This window comes from Plectropomus leopardus, chromosome 18, assembly GCF_008729295.1.
Source record: "Plectropomus leopardus isolate mb chromosome 18, YSFRI_Pleo_2.0, whole genome shotgun sequence".
In the NCBI taxonomy this organism is placed as follows: domain Eukaryota; kingdom Metazoa; phylum Chordata; class Actinopteri; order Perciformes; family Serranidae; genus Plectropomus; species Plectropomus leopardus.
Window position 1 is genome coordinate 18,386,643 of NC_056480.1, and position 24,604 is coordinate 18,411,246.

At 39.6% G+C, this 24,604-nt stretch overlaps 2 protein-coding genes across 2 annotated transcripts; both read right to left on the reverse strand.

Moving 5' to 3' along the window:
* Positions 1–490: 490 nt before the first annotated feature.
* wasf2 (WASP family member 2) lies at positions 491–12,148 on the reverse strand. Its single transcript, XM_042506827.1, is given in 11 exon segments — positions 491–2,815; positions 4,309–4,465; positions 4,468–4,563; positions 4,566–4,800; positions 5,579–5,737; positions 8,353–8,474; positions 8,580–8,697; positions 9,146–9,299; positions 9,522–9,656; positions 9,855–10,018; positions 12,025–12,148. Coding segments are annotated over 10 exon segments (1,467 nt in total). The 5' UTR covers positions 9,988–10,018; positions 12,025–12,148; the 3' UTR covers positions 491–2,657.
* Positions 12,149–14,871: 2,723 nt separating this feature from the next.
* LOC121957833 (methyltransferase-like protein 24) lies at positions 14,872–24,604 on the reverse strand. The gene is made up of 5 exons (XM_042506619.1): positions 24,193–24,604; positions 21,105–21,203; positions 17,904–18,040; positions 17,450–17,717; positions 14,872–15,511 (listed from the first exon to the last, which is right to left on the reverse strand). Exons 1-5 carry the CDS (start codon positions 24,520–24,522, stop codon positions 15,206–15,208), a joined length of 1,140 nt encoding a protein of 379 aa, XP_042362553.1. The 5' UTR covers positions 24,523–24,604; the 3' UTR covers positions 14,872–15,205.

Here is a 24,604-nt window from a genome sequence, read left to right on the forward strand (position 1 = left end):
ATAACTTCACCTGTCAATTTCAAGTTGCAACCACTTCCCAAAATTAAGTAAATACAGATACATTTTCAGTACACTTAGAATTAGATCTTAAGTAATAAAATTAAGCTTAATAATTATATTTACTTTACTTTTTCCAAGGCAATCTGATTCCAGGATTATTTTAAGTAAGATCAACTGTCAGATTTAACAGTGTGCCATAACTGCATCCTTTTGAAACCAAGGAAGCAGCCTTGGTGTGAGGATAAAGTGATTATGCAAGAGGTTTTTCTCTCCTCCTACGCATTTTCTGAACTTTTATCCAATTGATTCATTTTCTCACTCCCTACACAGTCAGCAGCGGGCACTGTGAAAAGGTGTCCTCCACTGATATGAAAAGGATGAGTCACAGATATTTGGAGTCTTATGCCAAGGCTTGACATTCTTGGGAACTTGCAATTCGACACATCACAGCATACACACCGTTTGTTCTCACAGAAGAAAACCTAAACAATCACCGTAATCCACTCTCTTTATTGAAATAACTAAAATCATTTGGAAATTTAAGGCAGGAGAAGCTTTGGCAGAGCATGCCGTGTGATTGTGCTTCAACACAGGCTGATTTAAAATAAAAGGCACTTGAGAAATATGTGGTCCACACTAAACATCAGTCAGTTCATCCACGGAAGCTGATAATATTTTTGGTAGAAGCTGATCAGTGAGCAGTGTGGATAACCAAAATAACCTGCACTGACACTGAAATGCAGTATAAAAAGGCACTTGTCAGGCAGCGAGGAAATGCTTCCTGATTCTACACAAAGCAAAGCGATTAAAGCATCAGAGCTGAGTTGATCAACCAGAAAAGTAAAAATAAAAACAGCAAGAGGAAATATGTCACAGACCTGAAACACAACAACCAGGATAGAACATCCTGATAACATGAGCTCAACACTGTTTCACTCTACTGATCAGTCTGAAGTCGCTGCCACTGCCTGCGGGGAGCAAATGAAGAAACGTTCATGATGGTAAATGAAACGTCGTCCCACATTGACGCATGTTAGAGTTATGTTACATCAACAGCTGCAGAAAATGAATTTGCCATTACGTCACAGCAACAGCTGCATTACACACAACAAAATTCCATGACTTTTCCAAAATTTCAATGATTTCTACAAATTCCATGACTTTTCCAGGCTCATAAAATGTGACTGTAATAATCCACGACTTTTCCAGGTTTTCCATGTCCGTGGGAATCCTGAATATTAGTAGAGCAACTGCAGCAATAAGTGAAGTTATAGTTTCTTAGAGGAAGAGACATTCTTCCAAATGGATTTGGCAAAATCTTGATTTATCAACTGGCTCCGTTGGCAATGAAGAGGATGTTCCCCGGTACAAATACGTTGTTCATTGTTGTTTCACCACTGATGGCATTAATGGTGGACCAGATATGAAGGGCTGTAAAGCTGAGATCACGGCTATGCAGATCCATGTTCACAATGCTTCGGACAAACAACAAGGACGCTGCAAGGTGATATTCAGCAGTCCACGAAAATGTAATGGGGATTGTTGAGCTACACATCACATGCAAATGGTACATATCAGTAAATTGTATTTTTCTGATCTACTATTACTGTCTAATGCAACAACGTATTTGTGTAGTAGAGGTAAGTGCTAACATCAGGATTGGCTGAGGGAGTTTTTCAGGGGCGGCAGCGAGACCAGACCGATACAGAGCGCGAAACAGGATGTTGAGCTCACGTGATCAGGATGGTCTAATCAGGCTCTAAACACAATACAAAATGAATCATATTTGTGTTAAATGTCTGCATATGTTTAGTAAGCTGATCTTATCAAACACTCCAGGTGTCTGCCATGAGCCATCACTTCACTGCATAATTAATTCATGAATTTGTTTATAAACTACAACCACATCTCATCCACACGTGAATTGTTCCCATGACAACCACAGTAAGAAAGAATACAAAAGTGAGGGGAGGAAAAGTGATAAAAGGAATATAAAAGGATTGCATTAATTATCTTTAGTAGATATCATTCAATATGTAACATAAACTTTACATCTATATCATATAATCTATGAGTGAGCGAAAAATGTTTTGACATCAACACTTTGTGTCTTCCCACTGAGTACATAAAAAAATACTGTGTATGGAAGAGGCTGCGTGCTTGTGTGTGTGTCCTCCCTGTCTATTATCCTTCGCCCTAATATACTAAAGCAGATAAAAGCAGACATTTGGTCGACAGCAGAGGGCACATGACTCTAACAGACACCAAGATAAGGACAGAGATGAGGCGCTTACGCACAGACTCAGCAGAGAGACGTGCATCACGTCACACAACACTCTCACATCAATTACAGTGCTGTGTCATCCAAAGAGAGCAATGGCAAATGGGCACACAATCAGGCACACTCAAACTTTCTTGCTCAACCTTTGGATTTTTGCACCTCTGATTGGAACAATTTTGGATAAATAACAATAAATGGTTCAAGGAATGTGATTTGTGATAGTTCACTTGTGTGTACTATGTTTGAAAAATATGACACACAGAACGTGAATCTCTGCTTCACTGCTACTTAAGAATGTGATCTGAATGTAAATATAAAGATGTTGAAGGCTGAGGGAAGATACCGAGATGGTAGTGAAGGCGAAAAGGGGTGACTATCAGTCGGACCACTCGTCATCATCAAACTCTGAGGAGTCATCCTCGCTGTCGCTGCACTCCACAGCGATACGACGGGAGAGGATGGCAGCCACATCATTGCCAAAGTGATCCCTCTTCTCCTGCTCCCGCTGTGCTTCCACCTTACGCAGGTTGAAACCTAAAAAGGAAGTTAGTGAGGACAGTTACAGTGAGCATATGTGCCTGCAAACAGTCGACTAGTTATCTCTTTTATTTTTCCAACTTTTTATCTTATATATAGACATAAGCCAATTTGAGGAAAACTAGCCTCCAGAAAGCTGTAATTTAAGAGAAAGATATGTTTAATACCTAACCAGTAGTGGAAGATGTAATCAGTTCCCTATATTCAGGTTAAAGTGGTACTAGCAATTAAAACACATTGTGTATAAATAGCACAAGTACAAGTGGAAATAGTGCACAGAGCAAAAAGAGATCATTATGATAAGTGGCAAAATGTACTCAAGGGACCCTGTGGAGTTTTTGGCATCTAATAGAACTATGGAGTTAAGTTTTATGTTGTGTTTATATTTTATGAACTCCAGAACATGCAGCCATGTTGCTGAAAGTTTCAGGCTATTGCACTTATCAACAGCTGGCAGCAGTAACGTGCAAAGAAACACACAATGCACCTGAAAAGATAAGGAAGAAGATGTAAACCGTGTAAAATTTAAAATACAGTGGGGACCGCTTACACTGATCACATCTGAGATCAAATTGGTCACCACAAGAGGATGGTTATTATGAACGTGTTTTCTTTTTGTTTTTTGCTTTCTCTTTATTTCTTAGCAAAAATGTGTATATTTATTACATGAATAAAGAGCAATGGAACAGAGAGCTTCCCTATTTACTGAATTTTATTGACCGTTTTAAAATACAGTACAGCTGTTTTCATTTCAAGGGCAATTCGTGACCGGGCCATTTAGATTCACCTGACAATGTGGAGGCTTCAACCACAGGTGCTTTTCCTGCGCGCATTCATTTTGTATGGCCATCTCTGGCAGTCATGACTGTTTCTCATTGTTTGAATAGACAGGGTTGCCTCGGGAACACCAAGTTTTGAAGCTGCATCTCATTTTTGGCAGTTTGTTATTAGTGTCCAGGAGACCATGTTTTTCATTTTTCCTGTCCTGACTTTAATGTGCATGTAGCACCAGCTGTCCCAATCGTTTTGATCTATATAAGCGGTTGATCACTGTAACCGTGATCACTGTAATGGGTTTCCACTGTATTTTGAAGAATCTGCTTTGCAAATGTTTTTTTGTGAAAGGAAAAGGAAAAAAGTTTGTTGGGCCTCAGAGATACACACAATGTGTTTATGTCACAAACACCACAGAGGGAACTTAAAGGCATAAAAAAAAGAGGTACTCATAATGCAGTATGACCCCCATCAATTTTATATTAATCATTATATTATTGGATAAGCATTACCCGAGCCTTAATGTGTGAGAAGTTAACAATGTTGACAGTTGAAGTCAAGCCGATTTTAGCAATTTCATAAATTGCTAGGTACTGTATAAAACATATTTATATTTTATATGTTCATTAGGGCTTTAAAACCATAATCTGAAAGCTAGAGTATGTAGAAAATAAATAAATCCATTTGATACTGATCTGTTTCCTGCAGGGTCTTACCTTGTCGAATGGCCTGCAGCAGGTCACTGCGAGCATCGCCCTCAGGCTCTGGCTGAGGTTTGGGAGCAGAGCTGGGTGGCGCTCCACCGCCAGGGGGAGGAGGAGGAGCAGAGTGCTCGAAGGATGGGGGAGGAGGGCCAGGGGGAGGTGGAGGAGGAGAGGTGGTGGTGGGCCGCCACCTGCAGGCATAGGTGGTGGAGGAGGAGGAGAAACAGTGGACATAGCAGGTGAGGAGGGGGGAGCAGGTGGGGGAGGAAAGCGTTGGGAGAGGAGGAGAGTGGAGGAGGAGGAGGTGGGCTGTCGAAGCCAGGGGGAGGTGGAGGAACCCCGAAGCCAGAGGGTGGAGGAGGGGGAGGAGGTGCAGGGGGAGGGGCGAGGTTGGGGCGAGAGTTTGGAAGAGAAGAGGCCATGGGGGGAGCAGGAGGTGGGTGGTTTGGACTCAGCATGCTGACACGCTTCTGGGTTGGTGCTCCGTACTGTCCGTCATTATACCTGCAGGTGACAGAATGGAAGTTAGAGAGACAGACAGAGATAAGGACAGAAATTTGTTTTATTATGTTTGTGTCTCCTTACATGTCTGACTTTGACTATATGTCTTGTATCTGTGCACAGTTGGTCACTGAAGAAGTGTTTTTTTATATTCCACTACTGAGAAGGGGGCGATGTCTTCACTAAAATGTACATAAAATGACACGTACCAGCAAGCTAGATTGTGAATGTCACTACAAAAGCCAAGCGCCGTCTAATATGTATATACAGGCGGAGAAACCTAATATCTCTTCGATGTTTCCTCTAATGCTAACAGCAGTCATCTTGATGCGCACTGCTCTCACGGTGTTGACTTAGGTGTAAGGTCAGATCCAGAATCTCCCAACTAAGGAAGAAGTGTAGATATATTTCCAGACCCTTTTTTTTTTTTTTTTAACTTTTTATCTGAGAAAACCATGTTAAACAAAATATTAAACCATACCAGACATACTCTAAAACATGTCTGGAGGGGAACTTTGAATGACAAGATGGACCATTTGTCTCCAGTCCACCATCAATTTCCTCACAGCTGCAATCTCAGCAGTCACGCTCATGAAAGAATCACTGGCTGAGAGTGAACAGAACATTTATGATCCACTTTGCCACGCTGAAGCCTATAATTTTGAGAGAATGTGTTAGGGGTTGCAGTGCGGCTTCTCAGTACACGTGTAGCTGTATGTTCATCACATGTTTGCAGGGGGGGCGGCTGCGCCTGTGGGATTATATGAAAGATGCTACTTACGCCATGTCTGGAGGTGGAGGAGGCAGGAAGTCATCGGTGCCAGGCGGAGAGAGTGGGGAGCCAGGATCATAAGCGTAGGAGCTGGTACTCTGCTCGAGGCCTTCAGATGTGAAACCATCTCCAGATCCAATACTGCCATTCAGACCCTCAGAAGAATTCCTTAAAATACATTATGAGACATCACGATCAGCCAAAAACAAATCATGGCATCTCTATTCTCTGAAATCTGGACATTCAGGTCACTTTGATAGCAAAACAGCATCTACAGACCTAATTAGCAGTTGTGGGTCATGTACTTCTTGCCCGTTTGTTCATGAGGACACAAATGCATTTACAGCAGCAGACGCAAACACTGATAATGAAACTTGTGGTGACTGATTTACAGTTTTTAAAATAGCACAAAGTACAGTCATGTACACAACAGTAAGATTTAGTCCTTGTCCTTCAGTTAAAGAGAGAGAAAATCTGTTATTTTCCTCATTAAGCCTGTCTTGTGATTATGTTACAAACAAGTAAAGCAAATTAAAGAAGTATTTCATGGCTGGAAAGGTGGTTTTTTTCATAAAACTGGGCTGTCTATGCGCAAGAAAGATGCAAATACTTTTGCGAATTGGAGCTACGTGACACAGAAAACAGAGGAAAAGGACAGTGGCATTGCCTCTTGCTCCAGAGGTAGAAAATCTTCAACTACCAGAATGCACTGTGCCACACAGGACCAATAAATGCTCCGTGCTGGTGGGTTAAGAAATGCAAGCTTGTCCATTTTGAGACAGGAAATAATATGGTGGCTGGCTCTAACAAGTGTTCTCAAATTACATTTAAAGAGTGAACTAATATAGGTTTCTGAAAACAGAAGAGACAATATAGTAATCTTGCTTCATATTCGATCAGCGTTTCTTAATTTTACTGTCTGATCTGAGTTTGGTCTGAGTTGAAGAGAGAGAGAGGGGCAGCTCTCTCTAAATTCGCTTGTAAATTCTTTGTGTACAGGAGGCAGGCATTAAAAAATGAGGTAAAATCTGTAGTTCCAGCAACAGCCCCAGAGCCAGCGTAATGTGTGATCGGGCAAATTTGAGCTGAGGGATCTGGGCATACTGCTGATATATTTATGATACAAAGCTGTTTGAAAGTATCCCTTTAAAAGGTGAATTGCTTTTAAAACAGTTCTTTTTTAATGTTTTTTTTTTGTATTGGTTTTTAATTGTTTCTTTATTCTTTCATTTTTCTATTCATTTAACAAAAACAACACACTGAAGAATAACAAACATCCAGTAAAAAAACACTACATTAAGGTCATGTGTGACTCAGACATTTGTTTACAGCTATTTGCCACTGACAGCCAGCTCTACACCCAACCCCCTGAGAACATTTTCGGACAGGACGTACCACCCACATCTCTGTGTACAGATTGGTTGATAAGACAGTGCTGTGTGGAATTTACCATGTGAAGTACTTTTACTGTGTAAACTAGAGAGAGAAATGATGAAGTCAAGTTATTATATGTTTTACTTTTAGCTAAAATGCATTCACAAGTCTCTTGGGCCTTGAATGACCAGAACCCCCAAAATGAGTCCTAAAACCCAGAAATCTGTTTGCACTGCAGTTCCCTCTTCTCAAATATATATATATAGAACACAAACCACAACAGAACTAAAACACAGCAATATATATATATATATATATATATATATATATGTATATATATATTTTTTAATGGGTTTTTGGTTAGTAGCCTTGGATAAGGTCTGTGGTTAATACAACCTTAAGGGACCTTCACATTTTGTTCTATAACTTCAAATACAAATACATCAGTAAATATCCCTCCCCCAAACTTTGAAGCTTTTATGTGTTTTTAAAAAGAGTCGTTGACAAGTGGCTAAAGGAGACTACAGAACGTCATTAAGTTGACGTGTGCTGACGGCTTTACAGCCTCGTAGCTGTGGTGACGCGAACGTAGTGTAGTTTGTTTATCACAAAGGCTTTTTACTTCTGTCTATTACATTTAGGCTTTAGGCCTGAAAGTTGTGTTCATTTGTGAAGATAATATCTTACTAACCAAAATGTTGAAATATTATAAACGTTTACCACAGAGCTTATTTCCAGCAACAATCCAAAATCCAAAAAATAAAAATCCCACAGACTTTTTGATGAGGGAACCAGAGCGATGTTGGCCAACAGAAAAACGTCATCCGTGGGGCATTCTATTATTTTCTAATATTGTCTCTGTGGGAAAAAAAAGTAGACCTACACAGGTTTTCACAGTCAACGCAACTGTTTTTTTTATCTCTGTCTGACTACCATGGAGCAACATTTAAAATGGATGAAATGAGAGAATATTTGTAGCATTTGCTTAGGTTTTCGTAATTAAGGAAAAACATGCTAAGCCTGCCTGCATGGCGCTACTGTTATCATAACAGGACATTTTCAGATAAAAATAGTGGCACTCGTGTAGAGTATCAAATACATGACATCCTTGGAATTTAAGTTCACGTTACGTAGAAAGATGTTTCAGCATATTTCTCATGTTCCCACCCCTATATTTAATTATCATTTTACAGACATAACAGGCAGCACAGAGCCAGATTTTGGACCATCTTTTCCTCTCTGCCATGACTCCTTCTTGTTTTAAGGAGCATAGATGCATGAGTTTGACTTCATTGTTCTGCAAAATATAATTGTGAGAAAAATATGCCGGTTCTCAACCGGGACGAGTTCACGATTCCCATCCCTACTGCAGAGACTTCCACCTCACTTCACTTAATATCTCAACTTACATCATATCGTTCTTAGGCACCACAAACTCCTCCCCCATCTTACGGCGTTCCCACTCCTCCTTCCTGGTCTTGATCTTTCGGGGATTGAGCGTCCGCTGGTTCAGATGGTCTTTCTTCTCCTTCTACTCAGAGAGGAAACAGTGAAGAAGAGTCATGGAGGGTTGGATCCAATTGCATGAATGTCGTGCTACTTGTTCTGTGTGTATTGGCATGTTTATATGTCTCACTCTGTGCTTGCGTTTCTCCTTCATGATGTCCTTGGTGTCCTGCAGCATCTTCTCCTTCCACAGGTCAAAGAAGTAGGAGGGATCGGTGTAAAACTTCAGAGCCTCCTTCCCATCATCCCTGCAGACAACCATTTACAAACATCACAACTGCGTTTGGGTCTCAGTAACACTTTGATATCTTGTGTCCACAGACGCAAATAACATAAGTGTCTACAAACAGATCTTAATCTGTCATAAGTGTCAATATATTAACAAGCCCTAACACTTCCCCTATTAGCTCGAAAAAAGAAACAGGCCATTTTATTCTGTCACATAGCAGCTAACATGCGGATAAATTTTACCATATTCTGTAAAGATCGGGCATATCATTACCGCTTACACATTCATGATGAGGTTCGAAAGCATCAGAGACATGGGTTAAATAATGTATAGTCATGACAAAAACATGGCATTCGTGTGTGTGTTTCCATGCGTGCACATGTGCATGCACGTGTTCTGATTATTGCATGTATGTGCATTCCAGTGAATGAATATGGATGTGTATCTGCACATCTGCTGAGCCCTACCGGTATTGGCTGAGGTAGTTAAGTGGTGGGGGCGGATTACAGGTCACATAGGTGTCTTGTACAGGCACTGGCAGAGACGGCCTGGTGAACAGCTGCTGGTCCTGGGTGACACTGCTGCGGAAGGCCTTACGGGTAGTGATGGCCTGCAGAGAGACTAAGGGAGAACCCCACAAAACGTATGAAATAAAGAGAATAATATTGAATGTTTATTGCTCAAGGGGAAGAGGTTGTTTAATAGGAAAGTTGTGTCAGTCAGTGTAAAAAGCAGAACTGGAAATTTTACAATTTACATTATATTTAGCCATATACAGACAAATAAACTATTGTGATGGTAACATGAGTAGTCATAGTAACAGTGACAGGTAGGAGTACTTACCCTCCTCTTCTTTGGGGTCCAGCTGGGTGACTTTGACCTGCAGACGATCCACTCTTTCTCCAAGTGTATTTACTCTGGTGGCAAATGCACCTGCCTGAACGAACAGCTCCCCGAACACATCCTCTGCATATTTGCCTACACACACAATTAACGCATTTGTCTCACACACGCACAACAAAAGCATATTCACAACAACATTCAAATAAAACTTTGCATAAATGCGTGCAAATACACACAGGTCGTACACATTTGCCACATGTTCTTAACCACATACATCTTATCTTATCGACAACCATAATGACATCCAACCACACACACACCGCAGACACTCACTGAGGCTGCCGAGCTGGCGGATGATGTTGGCCAGGCTGATATTGGTGACACATTCCAGCTCACTGCGGATGTTGGAAGGGATGGTCTGGCGACACACGTGCCGCGGCTCTATATTCCTCGTAACCAGGGGCATGGTGGGGTGTTGTGGGTAGGGGGGCCCAACCCTGATGGGGAAGAGAAGGTGGGTCATTTGAGGCGAAGGCACACAAACATAAAGGGACTAAAAGACAGCACTAAGATATCATGTATTACTGGGCATGTGTGCAATTATTCAATTAGTCCAGTTGGTTAAACTAATAATTAAAATGATTATGCCTGTGTAAGTGCACCGCATTTCAGTGATCTTTTAAAGATGAGCTGGTTATTCAAAAAATGTGATTAATTATTAAAAAGGGCTCTCATAAACAATATTTGTGCAGACAGTGTTTAACCTTAAAGATTAAACTGATGGTTTTCTGGATGTTTTCTTGTTTTAGACAAGTTGACTAGTGTAAGTTTAAATTTTCATTTAAACATCAAGGAAATTAGTCATTTGGAACATCCCTTTTAAATACAGCTGTGACACCAATAAGTCTAGTTCTGAAATATTTGAGAGTTGATGGAAAACAGCAGCACACAAAACTCTGAAAATCTTAAACAGTTTATTGAGGTACATGTTTATGGCGATGATACAAAAACAAACAGACCGCTGGTGATCACAGATAAATTCACTTATTTAATGTGGGCAAAATTAACAGAGGTGGACGCGTTTCAGCTAAAAAACCTTCATCAGGCTGTCAATGGCTTTGTAGCTGAAATGCTTCTTTTACACAAATTAAATAAGTAAGTTTTCTTCTGTGAGTGCCCGAGTCTGGTTTGTATTTAATATTTTAGAGTTTAAATAATCTACTGGCAAATGTCTTATCAAGAACTTTGTTGATAATGGACAGATCATTTTAAGTAATCTGCAGAACAAAAAATGACTGATCCATTTCTTATATGTGTGGATTTGTTGCTTTCCTTCTTTAATATCACTGGGAATTTAATCTTTTTGGCTTTAGGTCAAAATAATACATTTAAAGATGTCATCATGGGTTCTGGGAAATTACAAAGGCAATTTCTTGTGGTCTATGGCAATTTCTAGACTAGAAAATGAACCAAGAAGAGATCATTAACAGATAACTTCATAATGAAAATAACTGTAACTTCCATGCCTAAATAAGTCACATGCTCATGTGACCCAACCACGCATGTATAAATAAACCCTGAGCCAGACAGAAGTAAAGCAGAACCAAAACTGAAGTCCTGACATCTAGAAAACACACAGTATGCAGCCAGTTTATGAGAAACCGGACAATTCAAGATAAAAGTAGAAGGAACAATGTTAGAGGGGTGATTTCTGCACCAGTTCACAGTGGTGTAAATATTTCAAATTATATTGAACAAATCACAGTCAGAGTGTGACACTCCCCACACAAGGCAGTAACGCTACAGTGCCATATGGAATCTGTTCAGTGTGACTACTCCCATAGGTGCTCATAGACATGCAGTGCCTGCAGACTCTCCCTGATACCAGGACAGTGCAGACAGGCAGAATTTAGCTCGGTCTAAGTATACCCTGTAGTGCTTCCTATTCCCTATTCCGGCTGCCTAATTACAAGTTTTTCCTGTTATTGCTGGGGCTTCGGAGAATGATGGGATCATGATGCAAATGGCACTGCAATGGGGATTCAAGTGTCTGCTCTTTTGCTTGGGTTGATGGCACGTCGTCATGTTTTCAAACCGAGTACACTTTAAATTTCTTCATGAAAAGTGGAAGTATTTATCTAGCTGACACACAGCACCACACTGTGTGGTTCGCGGTATGTTAGGCAGTTAACGTTCAGTCAGCCGTTCACTGTCATATTAGCACACTGAAATGTTACATGTTTTACTCAAAAGTTTAATATATTAGACACACATAAACTTTTTCCTCGATAGGCAACTATAAGGGAACAAGTAAGTCGGAAACGTTAAACTTTTACGCCCACAACATTAGCTAAAATGGGCTAAAATGTAACTTGGGATCTCGGCCTTGTCAGAGCAGGAAGTAACTTGTCGGCGCCTCTTATCTCGAAGAAACAGCCAAACAAAAGTATGTTTACATCCTTCGCTTTACGAAAACAACACCCACTAAACACACTTTACTTACCGTCAAAATTGGCAACTGTAGGGCTCTCTCTATATAGTCTGCTCGTTGTCTTGTCTCAAGATTTCCACAAGAAATGTTGAGCGGTACAGTATACGGACAGATCACTGAAGTCCCGGGATTTCGAACTTCTGATTGGTCGAGCCACTGACTTCCTCAAACCTGATTGGCTTCTGCGCCTGTCGTCTGATTCTACTGAGAACAGGATGTGGAAATTTTAACGTAAAAAGCGCAACTCCACCCTGACTAGTGGCAAACATCTGTCCGTAATTTGCGTAACGCTGGGTGGAGGCAGAGGCACATTCCTACGTGCGCTCCAGCGAGTTGGAACGCGTCCGAGGAATGACTGGCATTGGCTTTTATGCATTAGAGCTCACTACGGAGAGAAAAGCACTTATGAAGATAAATAACTGTCCTCTGAGCTTTGCTTGGTTAGTGTTAAGTGCATCCTTCACCTCAACCTCGCTTGTGCAAACTGGAAGTACACATACTTTATGATAGGAGAAGCACGCCAGTCTCCAGTAAAGGTTAAATCATTTACCCAAGTATAGGAACGTGTGGTAAATGGTCGCACTGAGATAATTTGCTTGTTTGAATGTTGCAATAAGAAAGCAATTATAGTTTTGTCTTGCAGTTAAGTCATGGATGGATTACTGAACAACCAAGCACAGGCCCAGGGGCCCAAAGTGACACAAATATCACTCAAAGAGACACATACTAAACAGAAACCAATTTAAAATTATCACATAAAACAACTACGAAGATGCAAAGATACAGAAAAGCAGCAACACTCACAATGACTACAGAAAGGGGCAAAACAATCAAACAAAATGACCCCAATGAGATGCAAATCAACTACAACAGACTCAAAATGACAACACAGAGACACAAAATCACTAAAAGACATAAAATGAACACAAAGATATACAAAAAGACCACAAAGAGACAACTACACAACTACACAACACAACTACAAAGAGATACTAAACAGCTACAAAAAGACACAAAGAGACTCTCAGCTGATGACAGAAAGGTGCAAAAGAATCGAAAAGAGACACAAAATTACCACAATGAGATGCAAAGCAGCTACAAAGAGAATAAAAATAACTATAATGAGAAGAATAATGTCCAAAAAGAGACATAAAATGTTCATAAAGACACAAAATGACTAGCTGTAAGGGTCCGAGGACAGAGGGATGCTGAATGCTGTAAAGCCCTCTGAGGCAAATTGTGATTTGTGATAACAGGCTTTATAAATAAAATGTAACTGATACTGAACTGACTACAAAGAGAGACAAAGCAACTACATAGAGTCACAATATTCTCACAAAGAGAGAGGGAAGCAAAACAACAACAAAAAGAGGCAAACAAATGTAAAGTCTTTGTATCTTGCTCCCATGTGGGACAGATAATGGGCCCTTCTGTATGCCTGGGCCTATTGGGTTATTGTCTCATCATGCGTCCATGGGTAAAGGTCCTGTGCATTAGGCTAGACTGTGTTATAGATAACCATTAAGACACTGTTGCAGCCACTTTTTTCTTTTGCTTTATTGATTTAAGTTAAAATATGCTGAAAGGAAAATGCAAACTCTACAATTTATTTACCACAATTAAAATTTATTAGAAACACACACATACCTACACTTAAAATCAGCTTAGGAATTACATATCCCACAATCATATTAAATTTGCATCTATTATACAGCACCTCTGTCATATATGTCCATCTTTGTTTTCTTCTTCTATGAGACAAAATAAACTTCTACATGACGTCATGAGTTTTAACTGTATACTTCCATGAACACTACATTAAAAGATACTTTGGCTGGGTTCACATGTGGCCCTTCTAGAGAGGAAAAGCACAATTGATTAGCTTTTCATTCAACATTAATCTAAAACCCTTTTAAATTATTTACATATAAAGGGAAATCTAACCCATCTTCTTAAGGAATTACAACCTGTCATTGATTCTCATAGGACAGATGAATTTGCTGTCTAGCACTTCTGTTTTTATTTGGTATTTCATTGTGGTGTTACTGTATGTCTATAACACTGTTTCATTTCCTTTTATGTTACACAGTACACAGTGGAGTGCAAAAATGCATCAGTAAAATGCACACATTTCTGTATATTTCACACTACTTGCACTAATAGTTTCAATATAATTTAAGCATCAATTCAAGAATTATTGCACATACATTTTTAAGGCCTAAAGAGAGATACATAAATGCATCAAATAATCTGCTGAATTAACATTATTTGCTAAATCTATTCAGCTAGATCAAATTAATGCAAAAGGGGTCACACAATGTGATATAATATGGTTTGATATTGATGAAATTAAAGTTAAAAAGTGTTGGCACCTGCCAGTTTAGGACTATTTAAGACATATTCCAAGTTGCTGCTGTGTTCATATATCTGCTGTTGTTTAATATTCCAAGTGAGCAAAAAAATATAATTTAATTATTATATTGTTACGCTTTGCCCAGTTAACCCTTTGAGACCTGGATCAACATCACTTTTCTTGTGCTGTGTTCAGATGCCAAGTATTTAAACCTTTGAACCCTGAGCACATTGGCTTGCTTTCATTTGAAAGCAGGAAAAAATACAATGAGCAATTTAGAAAGTGCTCTGCAAATTGCAAGAAATAAGTAAATTTAGTTTTTTTTTTAAAGGCTATATTTATATGTTATCTTAATGATACATTAAAATTTTATTATAATTATTACCATTTATGAACATTTTTTCCAGATAATCTTTTTTTACTAAAAAAATTTCCTCTTTTATTTTATTTTTTCATTTTTTTTTTCTCATTTTTAGGGATTTTTTTTTTTTTTTTTTTCTTTGGTCATTTCTCCCTAAATTGCTCATTGCCTGTTTTTGGAAGAAATCAAGCCAATTTGCTCAGGTTTGAAAGGGTTTAATCACCAAGCCCTCTTTCTGCTTCATATATGGTCAAGTTATTGCATATTATCTCCAGACACAGCGAGTGTGGAGTGATGAGAAAGCAGATCCTTTCATGTCCACTAGAGGGGGGTGTCATGTTAAGAACTGTGTTCGCCTGAAATGGCAGGAAAAAAAGTTTATTGTGAGACCAGCTATTGGTTGACCTTCTCCTTCTTGTTTGAGGCCATCCACAGTGTCTGGTCATGTGTGTGCACCAGTGTTCATTCATGTGTGCGTATCATCGTCTGGTGTTGGCCCAGCTGAGTGTGTAGGAGCTGCGACCATTTGCTACTGTCTGTTTTAGGACACTGCAACCTTCTCCTGCAGAGCTGTGGACCAGCTTGAGTCCAGATGCTTGGAGACCCTGTAGGACACTGAACCAATAGCGGAGCACTTCCTCACTGGTTCCGCCCACCTCAAACCCGGCCCATTGCAGGTGCACTGTGGCAACCAGATGATGGACACTCTGCAGAGTTTCTGACTCAAACCAGTTCTGGAAAACTCGCCACTCAGCACTGTGCAAGTCAGCATAAAGGAAGTGAACCTAAAGAATTAGAGAACAGAGAAGAGACTAGAGCTTTTATATGGTTCTATTGGATTTCACAATAATCAGGGCTGGGAAACAGTTTAAAAACATATGATACCAGTACTGATACCAATACCTGATACCAATAGAATACTTTATTTGATACCTTGTATTTTCTATTTCATTTGATATCCATCATGCTATCTGTGGAACCATTTTCCTGCCTAAAATGCCACCATAAATCCTCACCAGCCAAATAATTGTTAAACAAATTGATTTTTAAAATGTTCAAATTATTAAATGACTTATTAAATATGTATTCAAAAGTGGAGTTTCATACCCGAAAATTTGTAAAACATATGGACACATATTAATGAGATGCGGCTATGTATATATGATTCATTACTATACTCTGCACAGAAACTAAATCAAGATTTGATCACATAAAAAAATATCTAAACAAAACTGTACAGGTATATTCCCTGAAATGCCAGTTTTATCAGATAAACTGTGCCTGATTACACACCACAGACTGTACTGGCTGTAGCTGCTGTGGTGATCAGCCTGTCACACTCTCATTAAATCGATGAAATGCTTATACTGATTAGCTGTGAGCAAAACCATACTGATAGACATTTTGTCTAGATCTGAGTACAAAGGATCAAATGCAGCCCTTGTTTGACTGGAGAAGGTTCAATACTACTGGGTTATTCTGGTAGATACCTTAAGCACACATATTGATGGATAGTGAGCCTCTGGCTGATATGGCTGGCTGCGGTTGCGGCTGCGGTTGCGGTCTCAGCATGTAGGCCTATCCATGTAGCTTTTCAGGTACAGTAGGTAGGTAGTACTGTAGATGATGGAGGATGACGTTGTTGCAAAAGGCAAAATATGTTGGATTCATGTTAATGTGTATATTTTCAGACATATTTTAAATTCTGAAGAAAAAAAATCAAAATTTGGTGCCCACCCTGCAGTAACTCTAGTTGATGGCCAGGACCTTAAAGGTATGAGTACTGATACTAGCCCTTCTATAAATTTTCACATATTCTCCATAAAAATAAAAGGCCTTATGTGGTTTACAGATTATTTTTGAAATGTTCAAATCAGAAAATTGAGCTATTTTGTTCGTAAAATGAAAGCTTATTGAGAAAGCCATCCTAAAAATCCTAAATTCATGTCACTATTTTTTTTTTTTTTTGTCTCTTAAGATCTTTTTGGTAAAGTCAAACAAAATGCAACAAATCACATCTGTAGCTAATATCACATCAAATCGCTTAAAGTGTGTTTTTAATATCATTATTCATCTATCAATTGATTAATATATTTTTAAATTATATCCTTTTGGCTGTTTATGCTGTTTTTGTTTATCCCCTTTTCAGCTGAGTTATCAATTGATGGATTAATATGTTAATTGTAAATTATTTTTATAAATCCTCTTTTTATTGCCCTTTATAACATCATATGGGCTAATGAATTATTTTGTCATTTAATATATTGTAAAAAGTATACAATTAGTAAATAATTAATTAAATGCTTTATTAGTATTTCCATGATAATTTCCATATAATGCCTGCTGCTTTGTTATAATAGACTTAATTGGTAAAGCCAAATATGTGAAAATCAGATTAAAATAATAATTGTTTATATGGACGATATGACCTCTTATTACGATGTCGACCAACACAAACTCAAACTATAGGTCTGTAGTTCCCTCTTGTGGCTGCAGGATGTAACTGGTCCAGCGTGTGATTCACTCACTTAAATTGTTGCCATGGCAGCCAGGGATGGCGCAGAGCCCTGTTGCTATGGTAACGTCCAAGTAAGAGAGCTTTCTGGGTATGTTGGGGTGAAAAGACTCTAAGGTATGTTTGTTCGGCACTGTCTCTCCCAACGTGTGTGTGTGTGTGTGTGTGTGTGTTTATGTATACATGTCCATATGTGCGTATGTCTTACTGTGCGATGTCCCAGAGCTGCCATGATGTCTGCCAGTGTTTGAGAAACACCACCCTGGTTGCCTCTCGTCTTCTGTCTGCGCTTCCTTGGAGCTCGCCAGTCCAGCCACATCTTGTGTTGGCTGACCACGCCTCCATCACCATGGTTACTGGCCAAACTGTTGCCAAGGTGACCACCAGATGCATTGGAGTTGCTGGGATCAAAACGGTGGACTTCACATCCCAGCCCCGACACAGTCTTTAGAAAGTCTGCATCTCCCCTATCCATGCTAGAGACAAAGACAAAAAGATAGATGTAGAGACGAGGGAGCGCAGAGGTGGTTTGAAGATTATTGCATGCATGATTAAATATGCATTGCATTGTTTATTCCGACTCTGCCGGCGACATGAATGCATAAGCACCACAGCACATGCACACACACGCATGGACACAGTGTACAGACATATGGGCACACCTGAAGGAGTATGCAACACACGGTCGATCTGCAGCTGGAAGCAGCCAGTCCTCAGCACACAGCAGCCAGGGAGGTGAATCTGTAGGGAGCGGTGATGCCTGAGCCTGACCTGGAGACAAAACCCTGGAGCAGTTCAGCTGGAGATGGACAGCAGAGGAGAGGGTCACATGAGACAGAGTTCTGAGAAAAGTCTTACACAGAATAAGCATACAGCTAAGAAGAGAGGAAGTTAAAGAAGAAGTTCCTGTCTTATGAAATGTGTGAGAACATCTCAGATAATCAGGTGGGGCTCTAAGTGTCAAAGTAAAGCAAACTATTTTCTGATAAAGAATCAGTGAGATCCAGTTGATGATAAGCGTTTAACCTGCAGGTATTGAATAATTACAGAACAAAATCAACACAATACACTCGGTTAAATCGTTTCCCTCCTGGTTCCACTGCACTTGGTGTTATGTAAGCCTTAACTCCTGTATGGGAGTTTCCAGTCTGGAACTGAAAGTTCTCCTCACTGGCTTCAGACTTTGCAGAATTCGGCTGCCAGGATGCTGACAGCGCCTGACTGATCATATTACTGCTATGTTAACCCCCACACTGGAAGTCTGCAGCTGAAGAAGTGAAGTAGTTGAAAAGTGAAGTTTTTATTGATTACTCTTAAGGCTTGGCACGATATAACGCCTGGCTACAGAATCGGGTCCCATGTGAGCCAGAGAGGGCCTGAAATATTTGATAAGTGGTTTTAAACCTGCGGGGCAGCCCAAAGGGCCACAAGATAAATCTGAGGGGTCACAGGATGATCACAAAAAGAGTTCATTTCTGTCTCTGATGTTTTGTAGCTTTTTCCTGATGAAATACTGAACAGTTTTTACATTTACAGCAAATAAAAAAATATTCAGATTGCTCTATTTGAAAAGGGAAATTTTGATTAGGGGTGCAAACTTGTCACCTTTTGGTGAAAATCTCTGTTTTGAATACAAAACAGGTCATTTTTGAGACTCTTGTAGCAGTATGATTACATTATTCTGGGGTGAGTTTTTCCTTGTATCTTCATGATCAAATCGACTGGAAAAACACATTTTAAAGTTGATATACTTTTTAAATTTCTTCCCAGAGAGCATGTCCCCCTTACCCCAGGGTGTGCATGTCTGTCACCTTTTTCATCCCTCATGCGTTTGCACCCCTGTGATTAAATTGCTCACAGCTCATTGTCATACACACCCTTTGATGAGAGGTCATAAGCTGACACCACTTATTTTAAAGTTCACAAGCAAGAAAGACTTGAGACCACTCTCTTAGACCACATACATTATACGATATACCTGATCACATCATAGTTTTACATTTTATTTTATCAGAGTCCACAGCTGCTCATCCTGTCATTTCTGATTGCCTATCTGCATTTTTATCTCGCCATCTGTGAAGTATAGAAAATGTTTCACACTGTTAAAATATGCCATATACATCAAATACAGATCAGAATCGTCCAAACTGTGTCAGGTAATGTTTATGATATTAGGGGCCTTTAAAACTACAGTTGATAACTTTTATGAGAATAATTTTGTGACATATTTGCTAAAAGTGTCACTGTATTCCAAGCAGCAGCCTCCACAACACAGTCAATTTCCATGTTAGAATAAAGAACATGAAAGCTTAAAAAAAACATGTTTACAAAAAAAAAAAGATTTTGGTCTTAATAGCTAATTTCAACACTCATGACACTTTACAGGGGGTATTTTTTAATATAATTTATCCATTTACATTTAAGGCTTTATTAGTAATAAGTAATGCTTAATTAAGGGTGGGGCCACTTGAATGACAGGCTGTCTGTGAGGTGTCACCACAGTCTGTGAGTCAGATCCACCCTCTCGTCCAAATAATGGTCACTTCTGGCTCAAAAAAATCAAAATGGCGACCGTGAGGCTTTTCAGCCACAAACAAATGGATGATGTCACAGTGGTGACGTCCAGTATTTATACATTTTGCGCTATATTCTGAAAGAAATGAATGAGACAGATGGTCTGTGTAAAAAAATCTTCCTACTGTCCCTTATGGCATTCGCTAGAATCTACCGCAGCGCACCAAAAACAACCAATCAGAGCCCAGGAGTGTCTAACACAGATGTCGACCATGATGATTACTCTTGAACTCTGGTCAAAGTGCCAAACTAAGCAGTGATGATCAAATATGAATCAAGATTCTGTTACTTCATTGCTTATTTCTCACCTCAGATGTTTTCAGAAACACATTTTAGTGTACTGTTTAGCTGTTAAAAGAGAAACTTTGTGACCTGAACTTCATGTTGTAAACCAGGCATGTCCAAAGTTGGGTCCGGGGGCCAGTTGTAGCCCTAAAAGCAATTTTAAATGGCCCTCAGCTTGCCTTTCAAAATATACTATATGTAGCCTGCCGCACAATATTGGTTAAGCAATATCACTTTGCATTTTCTCTCTTCGCCTCACAGTGGTAGGACTATCATACAGTTGGTAGACATGCACATGCAGGTGGAACTGATGCATGAAATTTACTGCAGGTAGCAGACACGGTCACAGCAGAGAGGCATAAAGTTGAGAGTGAAGACTGCCACTTTCAGGAGTGGTGGAAAGTTGAATACTTTTCACTGAATAATGAATCAGCTGCATTTGTCTCATTTGTATGGATTTTTTTGTGAATAAGTTGGCCCCAGGTATGTTTCACATTGTCTAATCTGGCCCCCATTCAAAAAAGTTTGGAAACCCCTGTTGTACACAGTCAAGCGAAAATCAAGCACCACCCACCGGCCAGACTTCCTCATTTTACAGCTAAACAAACTAAAGCATGTTTCACAAAACACTTAAGGTGAGAAATAGGAAAAAAAGTAACTGAATCTTGTTTCAAACTTGATCCGCGTAGTCTAGTTTGGCAATTTGACCACAACTCACAAGCAGTGATTACCATGGTTGACTGCTGCATTAATGATTCCTCAGGTCAGGTTGGTTGTTTTCGTACATCTGCAGAGAGGTTATTAAAAGCACTATGGATGTGGAGTAGGAGTGTGATTTTTGACACAGATAATGTGTCTCATTTAGTGCTGCGTGAATATAGTGACAGTTTCAGAAAAAAATAAAAATCTGAATAAAAGTTACCAACTACAGCTTTAAAGTGCAGTCAGACATTTCTCACACTGACAGCCGTACTGTGTTTTCCGTGATGTTCTGTGTAGCCCACCTGTGGCCTGGTGATATGCGCGATGATACGATTGAGTTCTGCTGTGAAGGACAGCTCGTCTGTAGCCCACGGCTGCACCTCCAGTGCTCTGGGTCCCATCTGGGGAACATGCACACAAACATATCAATATATTGATACCACAGCGCGAGGAATACCAACAGATTCATGGTAATTTGTAAGAGCTCTAACGAATGAATAGGAATGACAGTAATGTGTGTGCGTGTGTGTCTGCTGCACGCCCTGCCCCAGGTATGAGTGGTGAGGAGGCAGGTCACAGCCTCTGACCTCAGTCCTGCTGGTAACATATTTGCCCGAGGCACTGAAACATACAAACACACACACTCACACAAAGTCCCCCCACCCAACTCAGACTGAACCCTGTGGTCACCATGGCAACCTCGGTGGGGAGTCGGGGGGGGGGGGGGGGTTGATGATTCACTAGAATGAGTCAGAGAGTTTAGCCTTGGGCATAAAAAGAGACAGTGAGAGAAAAGGAGAATGAAAGAGAGAGGGGGTGAGGAGTGATTGGAAGGAGTTTGAGGTGAAGAGACGACAGATGCACCCACACACATATACAGATGAAGGTTGGAGCTCTACGCAGCTGAAGGGCAAAGAGAGCGAGAGAGAACAGCTGTCACCTCTCTCTGATCTGGGGTCAGTGCTGTGCCCACCCTCCGTCCTCACCTGTTCCATCGCACCGTGCATAAACTGACCCAGTATAATGAATAAACTGGATGAGGAAACCACAACGGCGGGGTAGTCTTTTTCATCTGTTTTTCCTGAGCTGAGCATGTACAGTGAATGTTATTATCTGACTCCTACTCTCAAATTCAGTGTTTTAAATGAAGTGTTATTGGTGTTAACGTCAGCAATATGGCATAAAATTCACTGGGTCTGTACAGTAATTCGTTACACCTCATTAGGCCTAAAATGAAAAACTGTCATTTCATTCAACACTATAGCTGATATGTAATTTTAAGGGACTGTTTGTAATTTATGAGAGGGGAAATGGTGTTGCAAATTGGGCAAGGCACTTTTGAACATTTTTTAAGCAATGGGGAGGGTGTTGTGTTTTTTATATGGCTTTGTGGAGGGCCATTCAGCCTTAAATAGGTGCATTTTGTATTGATTTTAAATACCCTCAGAACCCCACAACCTGCAAATGGGGTTGAATGGCATGTTTTTTTTAAAAAAAAACAAAAACAACAACAACTCCAAAATCACACCATATATCATAGCCAGAAATTGTGAAATTCAGTTATATGTGGTGGGTGGAGGGTTGTGCATTTTCCCCTAGTCACTCAGGGAGGCTCAAGGAAAAACATGGCAAAAACAGGCACACCCCAGCCTACCCCCCCTACTCTGAAAAGTAAAGCATAGCCCCTGAACAAACGTTTCATTTCACACACTGGTGATTTTTTCTGATACAACTTGTGGCTTTTCTGTATCAATTTATGGTGTAAATGACTTACATTTCGTCAAAAAAAACAGCCCTCTGCTACTTTTATTATTGTGGGAGACAAATGCAACGTTTGAAACCTGGATTGACATCCGTTTTCTTGTGCTTTGTTTGGACACCTCACACAGCCTATTTAACCCTTTGAAACTGGAGTAAATTGGTTTGATTTCTTTCGAAACATGGGACAATGACCAACTGACATGAAATGTCCCACGGATTGCAAGAAATTAGTAAAAGCCGAAAAGAAAATTATCTGAAAGTTAGTCTTTAAAAAGAGGGAAGAATTATAACTATATTATCAAAAACAAGGGAAAACTGTCCAGAAAACTGAATTTATAATTATTATAATGATTTATTTAAAATTCTGCTACAATAAAAAATATTCATATGTATCATTAAATTTAAAGCACTTTTTTTCAGGTCATCTACATGTTTGTTTTTGCTTTTATCTTCTTATTTATTTTCAGTTGTTTTTTGTTTTTTTTTTACCAATTTCTTGCTAACTCTTTGAAGCTGGGCTTGACATCAGTTTTCAGAGGCCTTTCACAAGCAATTTGATCATTTGAAACTTGGGCAAACTGATATTTCTTGTGAAAACATGGATTAAAAGGCAATGACTTGACAAACAATTACTCACAAATGTCACAGATATCAGTAAAAGGTAATAAGAAAATTACCTAAAAATAAATTAAAAAAGAGGAGACAATCATCAGAAATTATCAAAAATGAGAGGAAAATGTCGAAAAAACTATGTTTAGAAATCATAAAATTATATATTTAGAATTAATTTTCAGTACTATTTCCACTATTTCTTTTTGCTTATTTCCAGGTAATTTTCTCATAACTTTCTTTTTTTTTTTTTTTTAAATAATTTATCTGACTTTTGGGTCATGAATAGCCCTGCACAGTAAAATCATGGATCTTAAAAGAAATCATGGAAACCAATTACCTTAAAAAAGGAAAGTAAATATAACTATTAATCTTAATTTATGTTTACTTTAGCCTATATATAGTTCTTATGTTTACTTAAATGTATCTGTGGGCTATTTACTTAATTTTGTGAAAATGTTGCAACTTAAAAACAGCAAGTGAAATTACCTTGTTCTTTCTAAAAACTTCAGAAAATCAACTTGGTGTGACTTAACTTGATCATAACAAAGGGGACTTTTCCAATGATGAAGTTAGGAGATCTGTGAATCCTGTTTTGGTAAAATGTTTAAGAAAATACAAATATGACTGACTAGTTTGCAACCGGAAGAACACACATGGCACAACGTGGTTCACAGAAGTTGCTAAAACTTAAGAGATTTAATTAAAATTTTTAATGTTTAAGTTGTAACAACTTCAGGAAATTGAGTATAAAGATACCATAAGTAAACTTAACAATTAGATATCAAGTAAAAATAAGACTAATAGGCTACTTATATTTACTTATTTTTTAAGGCAATCGGTTTTCTAGATCTTTTAAAAGTAAAATCAGTTTTAGAGTGTATGTTTTAGGAAGAAATCAAATCAATAGCTCAGGTTTTAAAGGGTTAAATACTGAGGGATAGCTCCCCTACGTCCTCAGTTAAATCTGTTACCTGTTCAGAAACATTTCAATTAAACTTTATCCGTAATTCAATTTACCTGGCGCGAGAGCCTCTCGTTCTCATCCTCATAAGCTCGTGCCCCCTCCCTTCCTTCTCCATCTTCCTCCTCCTCCTCCTCCTCCTCCAGACCCGGACGCCGGGAAGGGGATCCCCGTTGGCGTGAGTTCCTCTCCGGTTCGATACTAATCACGGAATATGCAACCTCCTGTTCCTCCTGCTCCTCCACCCCCACCCTCGCAGCTCGAGGTAACCGGGGCCCGACGACGAGGAGCTGGAGGGCCAGGAGAAACGGAGGGATCAAAAGAAGTAGTATTACCGAGCGGAGGGGGAGGCCACCGCGGCCACACCACAGTGCACAGGCCCGCATACCTCCACCGTAGCGACAGCGGGGAACATCTCCGGCTCGGCGCCCTGTGATTCAGCTTCTCCTGGAGGAAAGTCCCCGCTGA

Excerpts from the sequence above, each read along its gene's own strand:
- LOC121957833 (XM_042506619.1), bottom strand. The coding sequence starts at position 24,522 with ATGCGGGCCTGTGCACTGTGGTGTGGCCGCGGTGGCCTCCCCCTCCGC. Across the intron at positions 17,718-17,903 it reads TGTGTTGCATACTCCTTCAG|CATGGATAGGGGAGATGCAG; the intron begins GTGTGCCCATAT and ends CTTTGTCTCTAG. Across the intron at positions 15,512-17,449 it reads CAGCTCTGGGACATCGCACA|GTTCACTTCCTTTATGCTGA; the intron begins GTAAGACATACG and ends CTAATTCTTTAG.